This window comes from Magallana gigas, chromosome 8, assembly GCF_963853765.1.
Source record: "Magallana gigas chromosome 8, xbMagGiga1.1, whole genome shotgun sequence".
In the NCBI taxonomy this organism is placed as follows: domain Eukaryota; kingdom Metazoa; phylum Mollusca; class Bivalvia; order Ostreida; family Ostreidae; genus Magallana; species Magallana gigas.
This window is the reverse complement of record NC_088860.1, coordinates 24711914-24739576: the sequence shown is the minus strand read 5'-3', so window position 1 is coordinate 24739576 and position 27663 is coordinate 24711914. Positions and strand designations below refer to the sequence as shown.

The following is a 27663-nucleotide window of genomic DNA, read 5'->3' as shown; positions in this document are numbered from 1 at the left end:
TTGTTTCATAAACATTTGTTGGCATCAATTTATAATATGAATTTTGTTAAATATGTTGTTTTTTTGGAGATTATATTTTGTGGGCAACAAATTAGTTGTCATATTTATGAACATTAACAATGAAATCAACTGGAAAATGGATGTCCAATGGATAATGATATGACACTGTATTTCTGGGTTAATGTTAAGGGAGGGGACCCTTGAATAATTTAAACATATATGAACTTAGAGAAATACACATCCACGCCTCAAGCTGGAGAGCATAGAACAAAAGTCTCATTCATAAGAACAGTGGTAAATGTAATTTTGTGTTCCTCCTAATTAGGATAATGAATAAGGGTGCTGTACCAGTACTGGCGTGCGACCAGTTCTCGCCGAGTACCATTTCTCGCCAGTACATTGTGACGTCATTTTATCAACACATTATAGACAAAAAATGACGTCACAATGTACTGGCGAGAAATGGTACTCGGCGAGAACTGGTCGCACGCCAGTACTGTTTTGCGTGTGTGTGTGTGTGTGTGTGGGGGGGGGGTGTTGATGGCTCCATGCATCCTGGATCCGCGCCAGTGCATTATGCATTGTATAATTTTGTGACAAATGAAATATTCCTCGATAAATATTCATATCAAATTACATGTATCTTTTCACTTGATCCTTGAAAGAATCCGTCATAACCTCAAACTTGGTACGAATTAATTTTTTGAGCACGTGTTGATTGACAGACGACTGTAAACATCAACTGGAACGCACCGGTTTTCTAAAGAGTCTGAGGAAGCGACAACAATGGATGGTTAACGTGAAGGTTGGTTTTATTTTTGGGGAAGGTTGGTTTTATTTTTGGGGGTTTTAAAATTCTTCATTGTAATTTGTGTTGAAAATGTTGTGTTTAAAATAACTGCAGATTGCTTTACTGTGAGGTTAGCAATGTCATGCACATGGTCGAATTTTCTCGATGCACGTTTTACTCATACAGTTCACAACAGCTGATCAGCCTTGAGATTGCATCATCTAGCACTTATACTATAGTACATAACTGTTATTTAAACGACATTGAGACTTTAAGCCAAACAATCATTATCGCAATGGCCATGATCTGTCCATGAGGGCAGGCAGACAGGTCGTAGACCCTTGCCTGAAAGAGGTGAAGGACAGCTTAATTGTTTTTTTGGGGTAAACAAGATAAAAATAGAAGAGAAATTATACAGACATTGAAACTGATGAAATTGCCGGTAAGAAAAATTTTGCTTAGATTAAGTACCAATAGAATGAACTATTTGAATGGCAGTATGATTAAATAATTGCATCATGATCCTTAATATGTAGCCTGGCTTTGCACAGGCCATGCCTGCATCTCTAACAGTTGTAAGATTATTTCATGACCATGTGTGTATTTTTTATATAGTAGCTAGCCATACTTTTTAAATTCTCCCTATATGCATGGTTTAGGGGCAGTGTGTCATTTTTTTTTATCAAGAAGAATTGATGTTGAAAAGAAAATCTACAGTTACTATAATTATAATAAGCTGGTCAAATTTCATGGCTTCAAATTATATTTTGAAAGTTGGTTTTAACCAAATAAATTATGATTTTTGTCCAATTGTACAAATAACATTATTGTTATTTATGTCTCTGATCATTGCTTCCATCCTTTATACTACTGGTAAATCATGTTCTTGAATATTGATTGTGATCATTGTATATATTTCAACCAACTCCCCAGACGTGCACTACCCACAGATAATGTCATTTCATCATAGATTACAGAGCGTTAGATGGGATTGTTAATAGATTATGTGTAGTTGTCACACCTGAGGGTTATAACTAGTGATCAGGAATATTACTCTAGGAAAATGTTTTAGGTGTAAGAGGAAGAACCTTTGTATCTCCAAGGTATTGATTTTTAATTGCTTGTTAAATTCATGAAAAAAAACCAACAGCTTTAGTGTAGATGCACATGAAATATATATATATGTAAGACATGTTTGTTTATTTGTGTGCTGGATGTTGACTTCAAGGTATCTGTATCTATTATGGAAAAGGTTATCAAGCTGGTTCACCTTGAGATATAAATATGTAAGATAATGAAAGATAAATAGTTTGGCATCAAAAGTAATTGAACATTGATACTAGAGCCACATTTTAAACCAAATGCGCTGCACTTGTGCTTCCTATTTGGCTTGGTTTAGACTCATAATACAAGTACCGGTATGTAAAATAAAAGATCTTTTTAACAAAAGATCAAGGAAATTTATCAATAATTGTAACTGCATGTAAGAAGGTTTTCATTTTCAATAAGAAATATACCAGCTAGCAATGTGGTATGAAGTAATTATTTTATAAATAATCTGTTAGAAATAGTGGTATGAATATGTCCTTTGAATACATATATTTTTTTCTTAAGGAAGGAATTAAGGAACTGTCAACGCCATGGCAACACAGAAAGGAACTGATCCCCTGACCCCAAATATGCAGGCTGTGTTCGCCAAATGGGAGAATCGGGGTCCCAGGGATGGGGGTGGGGATTCAGGCCTGGGGGGAGAGAATCAGATTAAATGGGACCAGGTTGGACAGTTAGCAGACAAAATAACACAAGATGGCAGGGCCAAGTGGAGGGAGAGGTATGGGGACAGTGTACGTCCCATGGCTCACAGACGAGCCAAGCAGAGGAGCAAGAGGCCAGCAGCAATACCAATGGAGGAGGTAGGTGTTGTTTTGTACCCAGATCACAAATCCAAAGTGATGCACTGTATAACTGCTTTTCCTGCATGTGCAAATTCTAAAATAGATCTATATATACATGTATTTTGCAATTTTTGAATAAATGGCTCTCCATATAATGTGATCAAATTTTTTCTACTTAAAATGATCTCTTCAAATTTAGCAAAAACTAAGACCCCAGAGAAAAAATCCAGTTATATGGTAGTCTAAGCAATAAGACCTTGAAATGCTATTGTATGCAAATAGTTGATTTTGTTTTTAACATTGATTTAAATGTTTCATTATATGTTAAATATTATTGATTTATGTAGATGACTTCCAATGTGATAGCTGAGTTTAAGAGTAAGCCTATGATCACACCAGAGAGTCTGATGGTTACGCGGCCGTACATGGGAAAAGGCTGCTCCTGTATGCCCGTCAGTCAGGTTAGAGTCCAAATAAAGTATGTCATTTAGTGAGGGTTTATTTTTATACAAAAGTAAATATGATTTTTAACATAGATATGAATTATCAGGGTTTATTGTACAAAGGTGTGCTCTTTAACCTACATATGAATGATAAATATTTTTTATATACCAATTCATGCATACTTTTTAACTTAGAATATGAATTATCAATATTATTTGCTTTTTGACTGAGATAATGAATGACCAATAACATTTATACCTGTATGTATTTTATGTTACAGGTGGACTTTAGTACCCAAGAGGCTGTCAAATTGGGCTTTAGAAATGTTTTAGATTTAGAAATAAGGTACATCTTTATATTCTAATCTGTTTCATTGATTAATGCAATTACGGTATTGGATATGAATATATACATAGCTATGAAATTAAAAAAAATAACAAGGATATTTAAAATTTGACTATTGTCTATTGAAAAATATATTTTCTATAAATTTTAACATATTTGAACATTATGATACAGTAGCTGAGAAACATTACTGTCTCTTGAATATGCTATTGCTGAAGAGAACATACACAAAATGTATGTACATGTATGAAGCAATATTTTTATATGTTTCATTTATGTATTTTTGAACATGTACTTTGTGTAGGGGAAGGAACTGGAAGGAGAAGTACTTCGCCAACATCGTGTATGCTGTGAGGAAACGGACGAATCATGTGTATCCAGATGTCAGTCCGTCAGTGCTGCATCACCCAAGGCAAGAAACAGTGTTCTTGATCATTAATACAAGCACTATTTCCATATACTGTTGGCTGAATCATAAGTATACAACTTTTATTTATTTATTTTTTTTCATTATCGTAGAGTTTGTGAAGCCATTGCTCAGGAAGATGCCGAGTCTAAAGGTAAAAACATGACAAAGACTGTTATGAATATTTCGTGCTTTAATTGTGCCATTTTATGTCATTTTAAAATCTGATTTTTTGTTTATTTATATAGCTGATACCAAAAGCAAATCAGTCAGTGCTGAGAAGAGAGCCCAGAGAATTGTGGAAGTCATGAAATCCACCATGACAGGAAGATTAACAGGGTAAAGCTCTCAAACTTTTCTTCTCGGCTTAAATTTGTGAAGGCAAATTTTTGTGGGTTGTCTTAATTGTTTTGCAAGTTTATAGTGATGTTAATTTTTGGGGATTGGTTTTATAATTCTAAATAAATAAAGACTGATTTTATGATTTATTGAGAATATAAATTTGTGAGTATATGGTACCCATGAAATCCACTCAAATTCTACTGATTTTATTCAATCGGTTGGAATTCTAATAACATTATAGGGTAATTCAATAACTTAGTGAGTTCTGTTTCTTTTAGCTTTGTCGCATGGATACTGACAAAGATATTCCCAAACCTTTTACGTGCAATACTAGTTCACAAAGGTCAAATAGATGTCATCAAAAGAGCATCTGAGGTAAGATGCATTTCATTTCAACGTAATAATCAATATCTTTTTTAGATATAGTTTGATAGTACCATTAATCAGATGTACATGTAATATTGCTATGTAATTAGGTTGCTTCTGCTTTAATATTCGTATGTATGTTTTAATTGTAAAAGCTTTATACTGTGTATTGATATTACATATTATGATTTATTCACAGAGAGGTCTCCCAATGATCTATCTACCTCTTCACCGCAGTCACTTGGACTATGTCCTGATGACGTTCATCTTCTGGCATTACAAGATTAAGACTCCTTATGTGGCAGCTGGCATCAACCTTAACATTCCAGTTTTTGGGTAAAGGGAATAATTAAAAGAATTATAAATCTGTATTTCATCTTTGTGTGTAGATGTTTGGTTTTTTTTTTTTCACAATTTGTTACCTCTGAAAGGTAAATCTTTAAAAATGGAATCTTAATGAGAGTATTTAGTTTGTGAAATCAATATGCAATTAGTCTTGTTATGACGGATGTTCAAAATAGTTATCTGATATTACAGTTTTGCATTAATTATTGTTCTAATAAGCATTGTAAATTTTTACCAAATATTACTTTGATCTCATTAGATATGTGTAGATTGATACATGTATGTATAGCAAGTTAACAAGTTCGGATGTACCATGTATGGTTTTGTTTTTCTAGGCCAATCATGAAGAGTTTAGGAGGATTCTTCATTCGTAGGAAGCTAGACAAAAAAAACGGAAAGAAGGACATGGTTTATAGATCTATCCTACATATTGTGAGTCTTCACTCTTGATCTGTACATGTGTGAAAACACAAACAATTATATGTATGTATTCTATATTTGGTTTGAAACTCTTTTCATTATTTTTACAGTACATTGAGGAATTGCTCAGGAATGGACAAAGCATGGAATTTTTTTTGGAGGGAGGTCGGAGCAGATCGGGAAAATCTTTGTCTCCTAAAGCTGGCCTTTTGTCAGTTATTAAAGAAACTCTGTGCAGTGGTACGGAAAGATTATTATAGTATTTTATACTAGTTTCTTAACTTATGGTATCTTTGTACAATGTCATGTACTTTCATTTGAAAACAACTGTTCTTTAAGATTTTGAGTCATATCTACATGTACAATGTACATTTATAATATTGATTGGAAATTTTGAAATGTGTTGTAAATTATGTTTTCTGACATACAATGTACCTTTTCTCAGGGCATGTTGAAGATGTATACATCGTTCCAATCGGTATTAATTATGAGAAGTTGATGGATGGAAATTTTAGTACAGAGCAATTGGTATGTTTATAATCATGGTAAATTTACAATGTATGTATAGTTTCTTTAAGATGAGTGCTATTTTTAATTACGAGAAATTCACAATCTGCATGAAATATGTTCCATAAAGTTTAAATTTACTATGTATTAATGATTAACCTCATTTAATAGGGACTGCCAAAGAAACCTGAGACGTTCATTGGAGCCATTAAAGCTCTACTTAAAGTTTGCAGAACACAGTATGGCTGTGTCAGAGTAGACTTCTGTCAACCATTTTCACTCAAGGTCGGTGTTTATGGAGTTAATCTATAAAATTTTGGAGGAATTTTTTCTTCTATCAGAACTCTCAGTGACAATTTCTTTTTCCATATGACTGCATGCAAAACACACATGCTACATTTTATTTACTACATGTATAGTTTCGAAATTTTTTTAAATTCTACCTCAGGAGTACCTGCAAAATACTCAGTCTAGCCAATCAAGTGTTCAAGGAAGTGAACCCAACTCCGACGGTGAGCTTTCACCGGATTCTGACCCATCTACCCCACCTGTTATCTGGCGTCATGGAAGTATGTCCTCTCTGTATGGGACAGATGTGGGAGAGGAAAACAGACAGCTTGTCAAAAGTCTGGCAGAACACATTACTTACAGTAAGTTAATAAAAGTTTCATATGCATGTATTATGATTTATCATGCAATTTGAAAGTGTATCTCTTGACATTTTTAAAAAAAGTTGATATTTTGTTACTATTTTGATTCATAAGGTGTATAACACAAAATAGTTTGTGAACTTAATTGTTTTAATTGAAATGTTTGGGGAAAATTTGTTTGTGATAAACATTCAAATTGTTTAAATTGTGCATTAAAATTATTTTCCAGCGGGTACACAAAGTACAGCATTGATGAGCACAAACCTCCTGGCATTCCTCTTGCTGAAGAAGCACAGACAGGTACTGTATAATAAAGTTGGATATGGAAACTAAACTGTACTAAAGGAATTTCATTTGATTTTAAAACTGACTGGTTTTGTATGCAGGGAGTAGAGAAGAGCCAGCTAGCAGAGGATATGGATTGGTTGATATCGGAGCTGAAGGTGCGTCAGAGAGATGTGGGATTTACCGGAGAACCAGAGGAGGTCATCCACTATGCCAGCCTCCTTCTGGGAGAAAACCTAGTCACAAGGTTTGTAGGAAGGACAAATTTTATGGTCAACGAAACTCCCAAAATTATGCAAACTGAGATGTATCAAAATGAATAATTTATGTCTGCTAATCATTTTATGCAAGCATAATATAATTCAAATGTGAATAATTTTTGTTATTTAGAATGAGAACAGTGAAAATATGTTTAAAAATCTTTGCCATATGCATTCCTATTTCAGAACAACAGAATCTAGTCCCCCTGCTGTGTTCTACAAGCCGAATAAAGAACTGGCTGCCATCGTGGAGCTGAGTTACTACAGTAATGCGGTACTCTCTCCCTTTGTACTGGAGAGCGTGATATCCTGCGCTGTCATCTCTTGTTGTGATGTGTCACTTGATAACACACCTGGTCATGTGACCTGCTCAGCGACGAGAGAAGAAATCCTCGCCACTGCAGTAGAAATCTGTCAACTGCTCCAGTACGAGTTCATATTTGTTTCGGTAAGTCATCCATCTTGCATTTCTTTATAAATCATACAACTCATGACAAATGCAAAGGGAAAATTTTTATTTGAATACCTTTGAAAAAACTATCATTCTGAAATCACCTGTAGTCTCTTGTATGATGTTTTTTAGCCATGCAAGCAATTAGAAGAGGTCCTTGCCGAAGAACTTGATCAGATGATATGCATGGAAATCATACAAGTAAAGGAGACCCTTGTAAGTGTAAAAAGTCTACCGTATTTACATTGTTCATTCATTAACATGTACACACTAACTAAAACTTTTAATTTGTTTGCATATTATTAAGTACGAAACTACATTTTCTTAAAATATTTGTTTTTAATAGTGTGAGGACCAGTACAGTACATATGAGAAAGGATGGGCACAGCGACTGTCAGCCAACATGGAGTGGAGGGATGAAGAGGATGAGGATGACTTGGTGTTCCAACAGACTTGTCAGGTGTCTAATCACAACTTATCTCTCTTTCACACGAATCAGAACCAGCATCTGTGATAATGTGCTATTCCAGAGCTAAAGATCATTTTTTACTGTCTTTCAAATTACAAAATTTCTACTGGTCATTTGATAAGTTTTTACATTCCACTGGACCATTTTATGGAAAAGAATTAAATATAATTTGTCTAAAGAGCAAGTGCTAAAATTTACTAGAGACTTATTAAAATTACAGAAACTGGTTATTTTAAATCCTGATTTTAATGCGGTTTTCAGTTACGTGTAACCGCGCATCATTCATGGTAGTGTTAACTGTTGTAGGTAAACATGGATCGTCCGGACTGTGTGGAGAAGCTGAGGTTCTTCCATCAGGTGCTGGCACCGTTCCTCGAGTCTTGCTACGTCACTGCCTGTCAGATACACAGGGGCCTACACTCACAGCTCCTTGGTAAGTACTACAGTACAATGATGGATCAAATGTGTGAAAGATTTATGTAAAAAATGCATAGCAAGTTTTTGATCTATTTACCTTCTTTCAACAGAGAGCGATTTCCTTCATAACATTCACATAGAAGCCAAGAAGAGGGTTTATGATAATCTAGCTTCCAGTGGTAAGACTTTCTGATTTCGTGAATTCTCACAGTAGCAAGCAAAACAAAACATTTACTAGAGAAAGCAGACAAGTACCTGTAAACATTTCCCTGCAATTTCCTTGAATTTCATTTGATGATAAAATTATTTGTACAATTATAGATAATTGAAAATATGATTTTTTTTTTCAGAGGAAAGTGTTGTGCTGGATTCATTGAAAAATGCCCTCAAGTCGTTTAGCGACTTAAAAATTATTGACATATACTGTGTAGGGAACCTTAGAATGGTAGAACTACACGACCATTTTGAAGTGAAAGAAAAGCTGATCAAATATATAGAACTATTGGAGGTTCTGAAAGGTTGAGCGCAGTGGATGGTTGTTTGGTAGTGGTCATGAAATTAGAGATGTTCACTGATGATTTTTGACCTGCTGTGTCATAGTTCATGTATATACACCTGTTTTATCTGTGTAATATATTTGATGTTTGTAAGGAAGTCCCTTGAGGTTTTTTGTATGTTTATATATTTTATTACTTAACTGGTTTCCAAGTCAGTGATTCCATAAATTCATCCTACTTGAAAATGTCTCCGAAACCCCCCTTCCCTGAAACCAATACTGAGTTATCATTTATCAAATCACAATTTCATACGAATAACTGCTGTGAATGTCAATGGAAGATGGTTGTAATATAATGTTTCATTTATTTTTGTGTATTGGAGGGAAATGATCTCTCTCTCTCTGTGATAATGTAATAATGTAATTACAATATTACATGTTATTTTGTTTATATTAAAATTGTGAACTTAAATCAAAAAGTGTTTGCGTAGTCTCTCAAATTCATCATGAGGCATAGCATGATACTAGTAACTAGTAGCAGTATTGCCATCCTTGGGTTAATCTACCTGTCCCAGTGCTAGTATACAGTATTAAAGTTACACACAATTATAAGTATGATTAAGAGAAAGTTTTATTCCAAACTACAAAAAAAAATGTACAGTGGCAAATGCAACAGATATCAAGAGTAAGATTTAGGGTTTATGGAACCTAATCCTTTGTCTTATTCAAACAGGCAAGACCTTGGCAGATACTGTGGTTTCATCAATATTCGTTGAATACCAATTTTCGTGGATTTCGTTGTTAAGTTGATCCATGATTTAATGTTCATTGAAGTGCAATATCTATTAACATTTTTGGAAGTTGATTTTAATCAACTCTCCTATGCAGTTACTCAGACAAACCGAAAGTGAAACAGTGTTTGGACCTCAGCACAAATCATTGCTGCTGACAAGACTTAGTTCTTGAAAATAATTGATGAATGCAATGTAATGTATGCTAAAGCATTGTTTTTCAAAGAAACCTATTTATGAATATCTTGAAAATAGTCAGATTTTAAATATTTTTTTTGTAGTCGTATGTATTCCTACGCCAGAGTCAGGCAATATTGAACTCTAGTCTCGTTCAACTTGACGTTCGACTGTCTCCGTAAATCCTTGTCCGAGATTTACGGTGTCAGCCGAGCGTTTGGTTGAACGAGACTAGAGTTCAATATTGCTTGGATCCATACAATTTTCGAGAAATATTTCTATCACTGATACATAGTTTGATTGAATTAATTTTATCTTTAAATATTATTTAACATGATTCATATGGGGGTTTCTCGACATTCTTGTCCAAAAAGTCCAAAAATTCATATTATAAAAATGTGCGCAATTCAAATTAGAAACTTGTACTTGTCATGCAAAATAACATATCATTGATTTTAAAATAAATAAACATCGACAAAATCAACTTCCGTCAGTTCTTCAGTACTTTGATTTATTGATAGGGTCATTGGCCACGAATTTACATATCCTTGAAACTGTGATTTTCATTTTATCCACGAAAATTGATACCCTTATATATTAATGAAACCACAGAAGTACTGGCCAATATTCTCCTTGTAGTCCCCAGTGATGTACACCAGCTAGTTGTCATTTATAAAGGAATTCATTCCAACATCAATTTACAATTAGAAATAGCAGAAATAACCAAACAGGCAAACTTGATTTAATATTTATTAATACACAAAAAATATTGGAAAATGTACACACTGTCAGATACAACAAATGGGGAATGTCAAATTCTACTTTATCACAGCTGATAATGATGAAGAACATGTAAAACAATAACAAAACAAATGTAATTACATCATGATATGACATTCAAAGAACACACTGCTATGTATAAAGCTTGTCACTGGTATTTAAAATATATCAGTATTTCCGTATATGGGCTAACAAAGCACTCAAGAATTGCAAACACTAGAAACATACATGTACATGTACTGTCTGAACAACATAATATTCTTGTTATATAACATTCAGTAAAGAAAATGAAAGACGTGAAATATTTCTTTGGGATAATTTAGATTATTTAACTGATTTCACAAACAAAGTCACCATGCTTTCCCTCTGGATGACTGGCTAAATAGTTTCTGGCCACGTCGTCAAAGGTTTTCCTACTCAATAAAATACGGAACACAAATTCAGGAATGATCTTTATCTCAAAGCACTTTTCCACTAAACTGCTGAGCTCCTCTGAACAAGGAGATCTGTTCTGAGGGAGGCTATCGGCAAAGCTAGCGATACGATAGAACTTCCTGCGACTGTCCTCAAACTGAAATTCACTTTCTTGAAAGGAACTATCCAACACACTTCCATGTAGGTTTGGTGTTGCACAGAATGGAAGATTCCATCCAGGAGCATAATCTAAATGAGCATTCACTGGAAGATTCTCCACTTTGAAAGATGAACCTGGTGTGTCTTTGTCAACAGAATCACCTAAATTTGATTGTCGATCTTTCCCACTATTAGGCATATCTCCATCTTTTTTCTGAAGACATGACTCCTTTTGCTCTTCCTTTTCACCAAGTTGAGCTTGAGCACTGTGGCTCCTCTGGACTCTGCAGGACTGAGTCTGTCTGATGGGAGTGGTGAGGACCTGTGTCCTCAGACTCTGATGTTGCAAGGGTGTGATTGGCTGTTGGTGGTGTTCTCCCGATGCATCCAAGTCCACCTGTCTCAATATACCATGATGTGGCCCATCAACAAGATGTGGGTCATGTGACCTCTGTCTGTGCTGTAGAACAGGGGTACCTCTAAAATGTGCATGAAGACTCTGATGAAGGGATCTTTTCTTTGGGGACAGGGGTCTCTGGCTCTCCTCTGGTACCATAGGACGGGGGGTATCCTTTCCATGAGGGACAGGTGTGGCTCGCGGAGTATTGTTACAGGAGTAGTTCCCATCATAGGAATAAGATGCCCCATGTTCTCCAGCAATGCTGATCTCGGGAAAAGCTATTATTTCATCATCTTCTTCCTCAAATTCTGCAGCAAAAAGAGCTGTGCTCATGATATTTCATAATAAGGTATGCAGCCAAAAGTAACACCAATACTGTGCTGTTGTAATTTGTAATGCTGTGCATATATTTTGAAACAATTATGACGTACCTGGTTCCTCCTCAGCATCCAAATCAACAATCACTCCACTCCTCAGTAGGGTCTCTGCAATCGATATAGCTGTCCACCTCCTCTCCCTGCTGTTTTCTGTATTCTCTAATTCTGGATCTATAAGAAAATTGTGCATCATAAGTTACGTATCTACACATGTAGTTTTGAATTTACCGGTAATACTTTCTATTATTGTGGCAGTTGGATTTTTTTAAAAACAATTTCAGAGACACTTAGTCACTAGTCAAGTTTCATATCTCTCCAAAATAAAAAAATAAAGGATCTAAAGTTTGAAAATTGCATGGTTAGCGGTGTACTAACTGTGCTGGTTAGGGAACCCATATACCTTTATCTAATGTCTACACTTTTCTTTGACATACAATACTGTATAGGAAAACTAGAGAAGCCAGGTAAGTAGACATGACTTTACCAAACTGATAGAAGAGATCCGGGTGTTTCATGATCCAGGTGATGAGATGGGATCCACTGAAGCATTTCCTGTACACCAGCAGGTCGTCCCGTATCTTGTGAAGAATGGTTTTGACCGTCCCATCAAGGGTGCAAATACTAACAGTGTCTGATCCATAGTACTGAAACAGGAAAACAAGATACATGACTTTTTATTAAATCCATAAAATATTATTCTGCTTTACGTACATATTTTAAAATGTCTATCTTTGAGCTAAGATTTATATGAATAAATGTGGTACATACGTGTTCCATGAGTTTCTCATACAGCTGGATCAGCTGATTGCTGGCTGTAGTATAAATCTGTAGCTTGAACATAACAGACTCCTGCAATGTCAAGGAAATATGAATTGTATTACAATTAACACCACAAACAAGAGTCATCATTGATACACATAGTATCAAAATGAAAGAAAATGGACACTTACAGCTTGGGAAAGTAGGTGACCTCTCTGAATGCCAGCATCCTTGTTGGACATCAACTTCAGCAAAGTCTGAAAGACAGAAAGTTATAGGTTACACATTATAAATTATCTATGACAATTGAAATTAAAAATTTGTTCAAAATCCTAGGAACATGAATATTCAATCACTTACTGTAAAAGCCTGTACTAATTGTTTAGCTGCCTCTAGGGAGTTTTCATTCTGAGCCAATTTAATGATCTCTTTCTCAAAGTTCTAAAAAAAAAAGAAGAAGTTCTTAGTCTTGTATTAAATAAAATAACATTGACAGTGAATGATGAGAGGTTAAAAATGCACAGGAGATGGTAGAGCAATTACCCTATAAAAAATATGATTTCACAAAATCTATGAGATTTCAAATACTGGTACTTACTTGTACAGAGACATGTTTTTTCTGATGTCTTTGTTATTAATGTACCTGAACTATAAAGATCCACAGGTTCTCCATGACTACGTGGAAGTTGTCACGATAGAGCCACTGGTTGAGGAGATCAATGTAAGAGCCAAGGAACTCGGAAAGAGGGGCCAGACTGGCCGCTACTGACCGCCGCGAGTCTCGCAGGCTCAGAAATATCATCATCGCATCATACGCAAACAAATTCAGCTGAAATACAAATCAAATTCCTTTTGCATCAAGCAATTTAATTAGCTGCATCAAGTTTTTATTCATATAAATATTTTTAAATAAAGATTGCCCTTGTTAAAAAATTCAAATAATTGTCATTTTGTATGAATGAATTTTATCATATTTCCCACGGGCAAAAAACGGGTAAAATAGCATTCATTGTCCAAATCTACTTCAAGAACTTCAAAGATGGGTACTTTAAAAGTGTTTTATATATCTAAACAGTTAAGCATTTTTACATTAAGTACAGATAAAGAGTAATACCCTGTATGCTAGCAGTCGGGCCAAGGACCTTAGAATGATCTTCAAATGACTTCTGCATGACTCCATGGAACTTGGACTTCCACCATTATTGAGTCCATAAAATTCTATATAATTTGCAAATCATAAAATCAGGTTAAAGGAACAGCTTGAAAAATAATTAACTCCAATAAAATTAAAAAAAAAAAATATATATATACAATGTACCTGCAGGAGAAACATGGCTCCATTCATAATTAAAGGCGGAGGCCAATTTCTTGAAGAAAATGTCGCTGAATGACATGAGGGAGGATACAATGTTCATTCTGATACACATCTACAAGAAACGGAAAATATTTATATTTGACATCATTATGGAAATTCCAAATAATTGAAAACTACATTGTAAATGCACAACCAATAATCAGAAATTCCCATCTCTCAAAAAGAGTAAAATATTTATCCATTTATGCAATAATGTCATTCCTTCTCCATAAAACAATGAACGTTTGATATCTCTCTCTCTCTCTCTCTCTCTCTCTCTCTCTCCACTTACCGCTTGAGACACTGGTTCGTATCGATCACACAACATGTCCGCCTGTTTATTGACATACTGAAAGCAGTTGTTTATTCCAAGAATCTGATGTCTACATCCCCAGATCTTCTGAGATTGTTTACAGTGGTGAAGATGATTAACCATCTATTAAAATCAAAAGTCAAAATTTACCTGCAATTTTATTTTCACTCAAAATTGATGTTAGGTCCATTGTAGATAGAAATGTTTAGGTTCACTGATCTCTTAAATAAGATAAAATTCTATGGAAAAGGTTTGTACAAGAGTGTAAAAGAGTTTCTTTGTCATGAATCTGCCATGGCATTGCAATGTAACCCACTGACCTTTGCCCCCACCAGCCTCAGGCCTTCACTGCGCGTTGTCCCACAGAGATCCAAACACAAAATATTGTCAGCATAGATAGTCAGAGTACTGCAAACCACCTTGAAGGAAAAAATATACACACTGTCAGGTTATCTTCTGGGTTTTTTTTTTTTGTGTTTTAGATTTTGTTTTGATAAACCTTAGGTAAACATGTATAAACAAGCATAGTGATACACATTTCAGATGCATTTAAAAATACTGTTTATCAATTTCAATTTTGAGCAAGATGTTATGTAAAAATAGTCTTTATCAATTATCATAATTCTTTTAAAAAAGGCAGGACATTTTTACTGATTTATTACTGGCATTTGACTTGAAAAGAATATTAAATCCTTTTTTTTAAATTGTGTATAATGCAAACCATATTAAATTAATGTTATCAAGGTTCAGGAACAGATTCATGGATATAAATCTTACTCGCACAAAAATCATACCTCATGAAATTTGATGTACAGCTTCTTCCTTGTCGTTTCGCCCCCGAAGTAGCTGCCAGCAGTTGTTGAGGAGGAGGAGAAAGAACTCTCTAGGTCTGCCGTTCTGTGACTGTATCCAGATTTATAGAATGTCTGGCACAGAGTCTTACCAAACCCTACAGTCCTCTGTAGTAGCACCAACACATCAAACAGGGAACTAGACACCGGGATGTAGGCGGACCTCACAGAGGTCAGGGAGGAGGGAACATCTGAAGAAGAAGTCTGGTTCTCCGGAGACGACAGCTCCATCCCAGAGGAAGAACCGGCTTCCCTGCTGCCTCTGGTAGAGGATGAATCATTACAGGCCACCTCTGTGTCATTTGTGCCTGCATGAACTGTCTCTGTTGGAGGAACAGAATTAGTTTCTGTCAGTTTTTCACTGTCTAGAGTGACCACCTCTGACACAGGTGGGAAATCAAAGTTCTGAACTGGAGAGTCCTGTACACTGGACAGTGACTCCCTTTCTACTCGGTCCTCCTCTCCAAATGATTGGGTGAATTCCCCAGCCAGAGAATCCTGGTCCCCATCCGCCCTCCCCTCAGGGCCACTACAATCCACCGTCATGGCATTTTCGTTCAAGAGTTGCTGGTGAGGATCAATTTGTTTTTGAGTTTCTTCCTCACTTTTATCACAGGTTTCTTGTTTACCTCTTGTAGAACATTGTTCAGAAGTCACTTTGGTATTATTTTCATTTATTGCAACTATTTCATCCTCTTGCTCCGAATCGGATTGACTTTCCTGTAAGCTTTCTCTGGGGCCTTCCGTGTTTGACAGAGGAACTTGTTGAACACTATTTATTGAACTATCTTTTGCGAGTTCCTTCACAAAGTTATCTCCGTTTAAATTTTCTAGCATATCTGGAACTTTGGTCTTTGTTCGTATTACATCAAGATGATGGTCATAACTCTTACTCAACATTTCTGGCACTGAAGAACTGTGTCGAAGGTTAGAAAAGGTCATGACCCCATCTTCACCCTCATCCTCCTCAGAGAATTCACAGAGAGACTGTGTGTCCTTGAGTGGGCCAGGTGCTGAGGAAGAGATGTGCATCTTTCCATACCAGGGACCGGGAGAATTTCCAACATGGTTTCCAACTAGATGACCTGGTATAGGCTTCTTCTCTGTGGAATTCTAAAAGATTTTTATTCAAAATAAATGGAATTAAAATATAATGTTTTAATGTTCCCCCCTCCTCCCTCCAACTGCTTTTTCTTTTTTAAATTGATTGTTAATACACATTTACCAGATTCACATACATGTGTATCAAGATATCAAAAATATACAGACAGGAATTTATTGTTCAAAATTTAAAAATACTACAAACCAATTTTTATGATACAACTATTAATCTGTAATATACAAGCAATAACCTCCTTTGTGGCAATTAATTTTTGTGCAATAACAGAAGAGCTCATTTGGGGTAAAAAATATCTGTGACAATGAAGTTCTCACAAACCCCACGAAACTATCTACCGGTAATTTTCTTGAATACATAAAATTAGTTTTAGCATACAGAGGCAAGTTGGAAAACAATGTCCCACCTGTCTGTGGATCCTTGTGAAGTTGCTGTGGAGCGGTGTCGAGTGGAGAGAGGACATTCCACTGAAGGCGCTGTTGATGGACGGAGTGATGGACTTACTGGACAAGGACCGTATCCTGTCCCCCACCAGGGAGCTGACCGGGGTCTCAATGATGCTGTGGATGTCCTCCACTATAAATCCCTCAAACTGAAAAAATTCAATGTCTCTTCATGATACATACATTTTTGTTTTTGTTTTGCTAGTACAAAGTCTACGAACAAAATTACGAAATAAGTCTATATGTCACTGCATGTGTTGAGCTGGAACACAAACTAACACAATTGTTCATCATATTTATCAAATGCACAATTAAATAAAATTGGGGTTGGAATTAAAGTGTATTTCAAACAATAAAATTATGGAGATAAAAAAATATATTGACCACAACAAAAGATTGCAATGTAGATTAACACAATGGTATATGGTCTGATCATCAAGATGCAATTGTTAAACACATATTTTGTAATTAGATATCTAAATTCATCAAGTAACCTATCTTTGAAAATCGCTGGGTGTTACCTTGTCTTTAGATATCCCCTCCTGTATGAGCCTGATCAACTTGTCCTTCAGCAGTTCAGCCCAGTACAACTGCTCTGTTTCAAACCAATTCCTCCAAGTCTGAAGTCTGAGAAACAAAAAATTTTAACACATTACATTACCAGTATAAGGCATCTGAGATCTATATGGAAACAATGTCTTAACAATTACTTTTTCCTGATTTTTTTTTTACATTTTGATGTTATCTGCACGTTTTGCAATTCAACTTCAGGGAGAGCTAGTATCTAATTATTAATATAGAAACCGGTCACATACCCGGTATATGATAAGCACCTGAAACTTCACGACACCATCAAAATCGTCTTCTAATTTAAGAACGGAATACCAGTACCTGTTATACTATACATGAACTATACTATACCATCATTATTCACATGTAGATGAACTTACTCCTCTGGGATGTATGACCCCCACGCCTGGTCTAGCTGACTCAATCTGTATGCTAGTCCCAGCATACACTTGTCTATGTAGGAGGTTTTCTGAATATTCAAAAAATAAAAGCGAAGAAATTCAAAAAATGAAGACCAAGAATTGAAGCAATTTAAAAGCATAGATTCCTGCGTAAATAATCCATGAGACTTTTTTTTTGGAACATGCTAAAGAAATACACTATTCCATATGCAGCCTTCCAATTTAGAATCCTTTTCCAAAATTTTTTTTTTTTGGAAATTAAGAAAAGTTTGTGTTGATTAGACTAAGAAAAGAAATCCGCAAAACATTAATGAAATCCCAGTAAAAACAGTTATTTCAACTGTAACAGTGTGGAACTTACAGGCTGGCTTTGGCAGACTGTGGCCACATCCTTCATCAAAAGATTGTACAAACTCTCGGCAGCCATCACAGTAATGTCAAAGTACCTGTCAGTGCATATAAATATATACCTAGTCAAACTTCATTATTTCAAACTCGATTGGACCATGGGAAAAAAATGTTCAAATTCATAAAGAGATAGTTGTTATGACACCCAGGCCACCTCACTTTGAAAATTTCATAATATTATTTCTACATTTGGAATATTTAACTTTTATTTCATTTTACTAAATCAATATTGAACTTTTAAACCTTGATGTAGGGAGAGGGCTAAAATAACCTGTGCCTGCTGTCTAATCCCATTCAATATATAAAACATATGGTTTAAATAGCCAAAAAATGTCTCTAACTTTCATATATTTAAAGATGAAATTAATACAGGAATGAAGAATATTAAAGATCCTAAATATTGATAAGTAGATTTAACTACAGGTATTTCATGGTTCATCCATAACTGACTTACTTCTCAAAGGTTGACTGATAGTTGTCCTTGTAATCTTTAACTTCATCCCGTATCTTACAGATCATCTTGTTCATCTGACAAACACAACAGTTACAGAATAAAGCTTCATTGACTACATACAACCGTGACTGTATTGAGATAATAGTTTGTTATGAAAACAGGGTCACGAGTGGAAGAATGCAAATTTCATTCTGATGATTTTTAGGGAAAAACATTCCTGAATTTTTTTTTGTCTAATTGTGCATGGGAAGAGATAATTCAGAAATTGACAGTGTTATGTTTTTTGGAATTAGGAATCACAATTACCGTACTCTGCAGGTATTTGAAAGTAAAACAATTTTAGTGCATAATACCGGTACCCTTCTCATGATCACTAAAACAAATGTTGTTTACTACTTCTGTTTGGCTTGATAACTTTTTATTAAAGCAATTGCATTCATGGAATTATGAATGAAACCTGTTATTTTTTCAAAGGAAAATAAAGTAAGGGCAAAGTGTATATAAACTTACATGTATTTGACAAAAGTACACTAAATTAACACTAACCAGTGTTGGTGAGAGTCCAGAGTCTTTTTGGTGTAGGTCCTTTATTGCTACAACCTTGTGCTCCTCATAACACACAGGGAAAATACTCTGAAACAAACAGACATCAATTAATACAAGACTCACTTATTTGAAGACAGAACTACATGTACACATGTACCTATAAGTTAATGCATAATGTGTGTACAACATACCATATATGTATGGTAATTTCCCAGTGATCTAATTTTTGCTTTTTTCACGATCATTTTTAAATCGCAAAAATATTCAATAAGCAGAAATTATATCTGGTTTTGTTCGGCATAAGAAACTTTTTAAATTGCAAAAAATGACTGATGAAAATAAAAATTGGTACACAGTTTCTCCTGTTTTGCAAAGGTTGTGACGTGAATAAAAAGACGAATAAACGATATAACACTTTATAATATTTTCATGTTAAATACAGATATCTGATTGGTTTAGACACAGTTGATAATCTGTTCTATTACCCTCAGTGTTAGCAACACACTTGGCAACGGGTAACACAACGAACTGTAACATGCGCGTAAATTATGTGAGTACAGTTCGCCGTAGAATTCACATCATTTCTACACAAAAACAGGAAAATATTCTCTAAAAATAAGACATTCAGTATAATAAAATAAATAGTGCCTGTTTTGGAAAGTAACAGTTGAAATTGACACACCTTGAAAACCATTGTCAATCTCAGCTTCGCGTCGGTTGACAATGGTTTTCTCGGAATGTCAATTTCAACTGTTACCCTCCCAAACAGGCACTATTTATATAGTATGTATCATAATATGACTAATTGTGTAGTTCCATGTTTATCAAGGTGGAACATATGTAATTACAATCAGATGATTTTGTGGTTATAGGTAACACACCTGAACACAGGTTTTCAGAATGTTCTCCACTCGTTCACTCTTCCTGCTGACAAGATACTGAAGTCCTTTCTGTGTCAAAGTGACCAGGTAAATCAGAGAATCTGTTGAAAAGAGACGAAATTTGTATTGTGTAAATGTGATGGTAAGTTTTGTCATTGATAAAGATTTAAATGAAGTACCGCTAACATAAAATTGTGTCATACCAACAGAAAGTAATCTACCGTACATGTATTACATGTTCTATTACAACATGTATCATTATTTCTTTGAAAAAAATCTTTTTATGTAGATTTACATGTAAATGGCTGATAATCTATTACACGAAGCATAAACAAGATAAACATTTTTTTAACTTTGGTTCTTTGGAAGATTTATAATGAACACTTTATGATTTTTCATTACCTAGTCCATCTGAAGGGCGATTCTGGGGAAACAAACTCTTCATTTTACATAAGTTAGATTTACAAAGCTTCTCCAGTGCATTCAAACTCTCCTCCAAAATATCATACTGAAAGTATTCAATCAGTCATAAAAGTTATGTAGAGGTTATTACTGGTACATATATAAAATATTTACCTTTCATAATGGCATTTACATTTATATGAGATAGTGGTATGTTTTTACATCTAGTCAAGTACATGTACATGCATAAAACTTTACACATATCATTAATTAAATCTATTGCCATTTATGTACACATAATATGAAACAATACTGCAATTGGTCCATATTACTTTGTGGAGTTTAACCCAAATGAAACAGATTATTTACTATAAGTAATACAAATCCTCATACACATGTACATTGTAGCTACCTCAGTCTTGAGCAGAACATGGCTGGCTCCTGAGTTTGGTAACATGTCCAGAACTGATGATAATGAGGTACAGGTGTGCTGAATAAACCAGGTAGATGGCACAAAGTTACTTGTCAGGTATTGCAGGTAAACCAACTTCCTGTACAGCTCCCTCTACAAATACATAGGAATGGAACATGTCAAAACCTTTTTTGTGGTGATAGTGTGAAACTAAAGTGTTGTGTAACAGAACTGTAATAAAGTGTGATGTAATTATAGACATATCATTATTATGCTCCACATCAAGTAAACACAAAATATCAAGATCTAACTCTATGTTCTCTTTGCTACCAAATTCTTACAATGCCATATCTGAGTCCAAATTCCTTCAATAAGCGGACGGATGCTGATGACAATAGACAGGACAAGCCAGGGGCAAGTAACTCTCCCTCCACTCTGTACGGAGATTCATACCTGTCATACAAATACAGTTCAAACCATTTAATTTTGATAGCTGTCAAAGCCTTTAATGAAAGCCCCCCCCCCCCCAAAAAAAAACCCCCAAAAACTTCTTTTTTTAAAAAGACAAATTGTAGTAAAGTCAGGAGATGTATATTTGAATAGGTATGTATGGTTAACCTGAGCAGTTTGTGCAGTAGTGTGGTATAATCCTCAAGAATGCCTCTCTGGTTCTGTTTATAGTTATTGCCAAGTGGAGGAAAGGCGCTTTGCCAAAACTTCTTCAACAAATTGGCGATGTGTGAGAATTCCTTTCTCTGCCAAGAATCATAGCCGGAGGGGGACTGAAACAGGATCAATAATCAATACAAGCTATTGTCAAGGCATGGTCCATAGTCTGCCATGGTCTTTTTATGATGATTTCACATGTTTATACTGTAATTATGTACTTCAGTATTACCATAAATGATTCTGGATTGTAGCTTGGATTGACATTGTTCTCCAACAAAGCCAACTGCCCAACGAGCTCCTCTGCCAATATCTGAAATTAAAACAAACAAGATTTTATTTTAAAACACTTTTCATAGTTTCATTTTCAAGAACTTTACCTAATTTAAAAGTAGAACTTAATGCATCTATCCATATTGATTGACCAAAAATTAACTGGATACAAGGAAAGGATACAAAAACCTTGTCAGTGAGTGACATAATAAAGGTTGCACCACCCACTGCTATAGGTGTATTTACCCTGCTGGGGTCCTTCTTTTGATGGTACCTATAGATCTGATGCTCAAACTGTTGGAACTTCTCCTGCGTCAAGTGAAATGTTCTCCTTAAAAGTTCAAACAATGTGTCGGCTGGAACTACTGTCATGTCATCTTCCAAACCACTGTCATCTGGGGTTGGGGGTCGAGCAATGGTCAGTTGACCTTTGAACTGGAATCTACAAAACAGTATTTCTTTCCTCGTTAACATTTAAAGCTTCAACTTTTTTCTCCATGGCCAAGTTCTTATTTCCTACCAAAGCTAATTATCCTACAAGACTAATATGAAAAATTATTAATTTTACAAGAAAGGAATTGGAAGTGATGCAGTCAGAATCCTTCTACCGTACTTATATATGCACAATAAATAACATTTGTATGTATAGTTTTATAAGGGTTTAAAGTAAAGAGTATTTGAATTCATCTGATGGGACTGGCTTACTTTTTACTGCCTTGGGGAACCACTGGGGAGGGGGAGAGAGGGGAGGGGGGCTCAGGGGCACACAGTACGGGGTAGGAGGCGCAGAGATACGCTCTCCGAAACACCCTCTCCTCCTGTAAACAGAAAAACAGTTATACATATATACAACAGTCACTGTACAAAACAAGGAAGCACAAAAAAATCCTTTAATTAGAAAGTTCATACTACTTCCAAATTCCTGTTTACACAGGAGTGTCAGGAAGTTTATGAAGATGGTGATGAATATTTTAACAAGCACGGTAGTACATTATCTTTTCTTCACGGTCTGACTCATGCAGTGCAGGTTCTTCTGAGTCATGTGAAACAATTTATCATGCTTATAGCCGAGTTACTCACTTGGGCTGTGAGATCTCGGATGGTGTCAGACACGTCTGCAGGAGACCTAAACATGGCTCCTATAAAAGCAGAAATCACAACTTTTAATACCTGTACATATTCAGTCAAAGTACATAAATCCAAAATACAGTGTATTTAATTGTTATAACTAACCTTCCTCAATTCCAGAATCTCTCCCATCATTTCTAACCTAAAACCAAGCAATTTCAAAGCATTAAACAAAACAAAAACTGAAAATAAGCAAAAAATATATAATAAACATCAATTTTTTTTAAAGATCAAAATGCATTGAACTAGTTGTCATTGGATCCACAAGGTAATCTGATATTGAATCATTTTACAATACATGCAGTTTGTGTGACAATGAGTTGTCATTTATGGGAGTTGATGCCGTACATTATGACTACTGGTGTACTCACCAATCTCACATTAGTAAATGAAGTTTTACATCCTGACAACGCTAAACAGCATTTCCTCGGCCTGCCAAAACATAACACAGCTTCATTATAAAACAATTATAAGGAAATAATATACAGTTTAAATATACATAAAACTAGAGCAAATCTAATCTGAGGTTTAACAGGCTAGGGAGACTTGGTGGGACAAGTTCTTAAATCAAATACACAATTTTTGTTTTACCGCAGCGGAAGATAACTCTAACTACCCTGAAGTACCCTGAAATCAGTGTAAAGTATCCATAATGTAACTTTCCCCCCAATTTAAACATCATATCAACTTGTTTATGTATGTTATAAAAATATGTCAGATATCAATGATAAATTCTGCAAAAAGAAATATTGTAATGAAGTTTTAGAATAAAGAATAAAGTAATGCAATGTTTACATTAACTTAAATTCCCATCTTTATTTCTATTATTACAATAATTATACAATCGACTTACTCCAAACTTCCAAAGTACTGATGAATTTGTCGCACTAACTGGCTTTTCCTATGAAAAAAAACCAACAACAAATCACATTATTAACGTAACTAAAGTTATAGTAGTCTATATAATCTACAATGGATTACAAAAATAAACATTTTTAATCTGCAGTTCCTATTTCAACACATCACGACATAAATTACCAGTATCTAATTTTTTCAACTTTGAGCCTAGCTACCATAAGCCTACCCAGTGGATAAGCCGGGGCTCAAGCATCAGAAAAAAATATTGGCATATGCCTTGAAAAATATGGTTATAGTTCACAATAGGAAACAGAAACAAAATCCAGTACAATAATATAACTTACTAAAAACTCAAAAGAAAGCCTACTATGAATTCATAATTATACGCTATGAATTACAAATGTATTTCTGCACAAATTGCAAAAAGCACCACTTGCTAATTTACAAAAATCTCCCTTTTTTTTGGACAGTTGTTGGCTAAAACAAATTACAAGAAAAGTTTGGTGCTTGAGATTTTATATTCTCATGATTTGATACAAAGCGAAGAGGCCGCTGAATTAAGTACTTGCCAAAAAAGGAATCTACAGTAAATAAGCCTCACCTGACAAGTGTGGTCGCTGTGTCCTTGCTTTCTGCTCCTCCTTCCAGAGATGTCAAATCGCTCTTGATCCAGAAAATCTCCTCCCCCTCCTGCACATGACGCAGAATCACCTTGGGTTTGAGAACAATCATCACAACGTGAGAACAGTCTTCATTTTCTGTTGTCCATTCAGCCTCCTCATCTCTTACTCAGCCTTAAAGCTTTACTGCAAGTCATCAACTGATCCGTCTCAAATTATGTCAGTTATCTCCCTTTATCTGCTGTTACCTCAGCTGGTCAAAGGGATAAACATATCACATTATCTTCATCCTTTATCTATACACTTAGTACTTTGTCATCAGATTTGTAGGTCATATTATATAAAAGTACTAGTACCCATATTAGTATGTTACTTGTAGGTGGTATGGGACACCTCCATACTGTGATTTTACTTCCGATCAAAATAAACAATGCAATCAAGCATAATGTGATGAACTTTTTCTTTTCCGATATCGTTTCCTAACTAACAGCTTACAGCAATGGGTCAGACCGTTAACTACGTATCTGCAAGTCATGAGTTCGAATCACGCTAGGGTTTTAATAACTTTTACATTTCCAAAGAATTTTAATACATCAAATTATATAAAATTTTAAAAATTTAAAACAGTGAAAGTATTTTGATTATAATGAACTTTATCTAACCTAATATCATCAGGTGTCCCATATCACCTTAACATAAACAAAACCCTTTACTTATAGAGTCTAAAAGGACACAATTTATAAGCATATCTTAAATGCATGTGTAATTTCACTTATGAATCTAAAATGCTTTCTCAGGATATTTTTATTATCAGTAAAGAATTGATAAAAGAACTGATAAATTATTTATAGTTACCTACTTGGTAATAATTGTTTTAAAAATTTTGTATGATGAAATAATTTCATTCTGGTTGTAACGCGCATTTGATTGGATAGAAAAATTTAGTTAAATTTGTATAACCTGGTTTGCACGTCACAAGACAAGTTACAATGCACCAAGTGTTGAACGTCAAAAACGTACTAATCCGCTTGACGTTACGTTTGAATTTTGAACAGATTAATATCATTTTTAAAAGTAATACAGATTCCATTTGTACAGCAAATTACAGAAAATTAAATTATAAGGAATGAACTCAATATCTACCCAAGTTATACAAGTATAACCTGGGTTGGAGCAATTTATGCTCTTTTTTTAATCCGTTGCAGATTATAAAGTGTAAATTGCAGTAATCTTCATTCATTTCAATTAAAACATGTGTCAGAAAATTGTTTTGAAAAGAATTCATAGTGGTTTTCCATATCTGTAAACAATTTAAAACTATTTGACTTATAAAATTTTATCTTAAAAAAATTAAATGCAGCAATATTGCATTAATATCAGCAGGGATATGGTGTATATAGGCCAATAAATCAGATCTAAAAATAACACCCAGGAACATTTACAGCATCGCCAAATCTGTACCCTATTCGGAACTTGTCAAACGACTGTATAGAATTCACTACATGCATCACTGCATGTTTTTTTTTCTTCTTTAATCAATATATTTTGAAGTTTGGTTGTTTTGAATATATAGCAACTGACCTCAGGTTAACAAATTTTATGGCAAACTTATTAATGGTGAATTAACATGAGTTTCATTTTTTCAACCGAACGTCCTGATTTGTCCTTTCTTTAATTAAACTTTGATTTACGATTTATCTAGAGGGTTTCAAACCGATTGGCACTTCATTAACAAGTGTTAAACATTGACAATTATAGTTTCCGTTCAGTGCCATTCAGCTAGGGCAAAGAAAAAACCGAAATTCTATACAGTTCACTTACCTTTCACAAAAACAATCCGCCATTTTGAACAATCACATGATTCTTAAGATTCTAAAATACAAATGTTGATTTTAAAAAATTGTTTAAACTATTGTAAAGCTTTTTGAACGCAAATAAATAAAATTCCCACGAACTAATATTTTATAAAAATTAGTAAAAGGCAGAAAAACGATGGGAAATCCCTGCATATTTAAGATTTCATATTTGTACTTGACAAAACAAAACGAATTTTTTTTTTTTAAGTTCGTATGGAACTCGGTCTGATTGCGATCATCAGTAAGTTAACGAAACGAGATTAAAAATCTTGATAGCATTCATATCTATTTTATGAACGTTTTTATTTCGAGATAGAAGGCTGTTTATACGATATAGAAATTAACTAAGGGGGGAGGTCAAAAACTTATTTTTCTATAATTTTCCTGGACTCACTTCCGAACTTCCGACCCCTCCGCAATTAAAAGCTTAAAAGCGTGTGTTTCTTCTAAATCAAATTCGAAATATAATTAAATTATTGATAACTACAGTTTCATTTATTTAGAACCATTTTAACAAGAGCTTGGACTTTGGCTGTTGTGTCAAACAGCAATGTGACGTAGGCCTGCATGTCTATTTCATTGCTACCCAATCAGCCATGGCTTTTTGAAATCAACAAGATTTTCTGGCTTTTGATCTAAGACCATTCAATCGATGCATATTTCGTTTGAAACCGCGTCATTTTAAACTTGTTTTGACGCAAGGAATAGATTGCTTCGTCCTACTGAAAGTCCAAGGTCTTGTCAAAATAGTTCTAAGGTTACGTGTGTCAGACATACTTTGCCAGTATAATACATGTACATGTAGATACTTTGCATCGATTTCGAAAAGTGGGGTTAGTCCAGAATTATTTCTCAGAAAGTCTTAACGAGCAGAGAAATAACAAAAAAAAGTCAAATCAATTGATTCAAGCTTTCTTTGCCGTTTAATATAGTAAATATATTTATTTTTTTTTGGGGGGGGGGGGGGGCTTCTTCTTGTTTGATACTGCGAATTACTTCCCTTTTATTATCACTGGTACCAATTTCATTTCATATTACAACATTAAGTGAAGAGATCAATTCGCTTCGAAAAATAATAGTTTTGTGACTAAAGTTTAAAAGAAAATAATTGACTATGATTTTCCTTTTTATCCTAAATGCTGGGGGGGGGGGGGGGGGGGTTATTGATTGGCTTAACTTTGCTTTGGTTCCGACTTAGAATACAGCTGATCAGTTAAACTTATTTCATCACTTATGTAGTCATATACAGATAATGTCTGCACGATTGTGCAAAAAATATTTAAAACAAAATATGCAGTAAAAATCCTTCGAAAATTACAGGTACCTTGTATTAGCAGGATATAAGCTTCTTAACCAAAATTAAAT

The 27663-nt window shown here is 34.6% G+C and overlaps 2 protein-coding genes across 5 annotated transcripts; one reads left to right on the top strand and one right to left on the bottom strand.

Moving 5' to 3' along the window:
* Positions 1-650: 650 nt before the first annotated feature.
* On the top strand, positions 651-9367 carry LOC105327308 (glycerol-3-phosphate acyltransferase 1, mitochondrial). Of its 3 annotated transcripts, none has more exons than XM_011427696.4 (22): positions 651-805; positions 2405-2703; positions 3033-3146; positions 3410-3474; positions 3779-3886; positions 3994-4034; positions 4129-4219; positions 4501-4597; positions 4788-4924; positions 5269-5365; positions 5464-5593; positions 5799-5881; positions 6032-6145; positions 6309-6510; positions 6740-6810; positions 6897-7042; positions 7242-7503; positions 7639-7722; positions 7853-7966; positions 8282-8408; positions 8503-8571; positions 8743-9367. In XM_011427696.4, exons 2-22 carry the CDS (start codon positions 2431-2433, stop codon positions 8913-8915), a joined length of 2598 nt encoding a protein of 865 aa, XP_011425998.3. In that variant the 5' UTR covers positions 651-805; positions 2405-2430; the 3' UTR covers positions 8916-9367. The 3 variants fall into 3 exon arrangements, with proteins under 3 accessions (XP_011425998.3, XP_019922383.3, XP_034329737.2); XM_020066824.3 differs by lacking the exon at positions 651-805 and adding an exon at positions 1021-1232; XM_034473846.2 differs by lacking the exon at positions 651-805 and adding an exon at positions 1870-1893.
* Positions 9368-10592: 1225 nt separating this feature from the next.
* LOC105327309 (uncharacterized) lies at positions 10593-26411 on the bottom strand. 2 transcript variants are annotated; one of them, XM_011427698.4, is made up of 32 exons: positions 26264-26411; positions 24424-24695; positions 23818-23865; positions 23336-23396; positions 23070-23106; positions 22917-22975; positions 22542-22654; positions 22083-22278; positions 21796-21876; positions 21516-21679; positions 21239-21350; positions 20898-21050; positions 20486-20591; positions 20084-20184; positions 19203-19289; positions 18657-18730; positions 18156-18240; positions 17774-17862; positions 17345-17450; positions 16787-16972; positions 15207-16376; positions 14733-14831; positions 14392-14535; positions 14064-14172; positions 13860-13963; positions 13389-13574; positions 13106-13186; positions 12937-13002; positions 12755-12835; positions 12471-12630; positions 12041-12157; positions 10593-11917 (listed from the first exon to the last, which is right to left on the bottom strand). In XM_011427698.4, the coding sequence occupies exons 2-32, from the start codon at positions 24552-24554 to the stop codon at positions 10965-10967; spliced, it is 5259 nt and encodes a 1752-aa protein (XP_011426000.4). In that variant the 5' UTR covers positions 24555-24695; positions 26264-26411; the 3' UTR covers positions 10593-10964. The 2 variants fall into 2 exon arrangements, with proteins under 2 accessions (XP_011426000.4, XP_019922385.3); XM_020066826.3 differs by having other exon boundaries at positions 24424-24651; positions 26264-26381.
* Positions 26412-27663: the final 1252 nt, after the last annotated feature.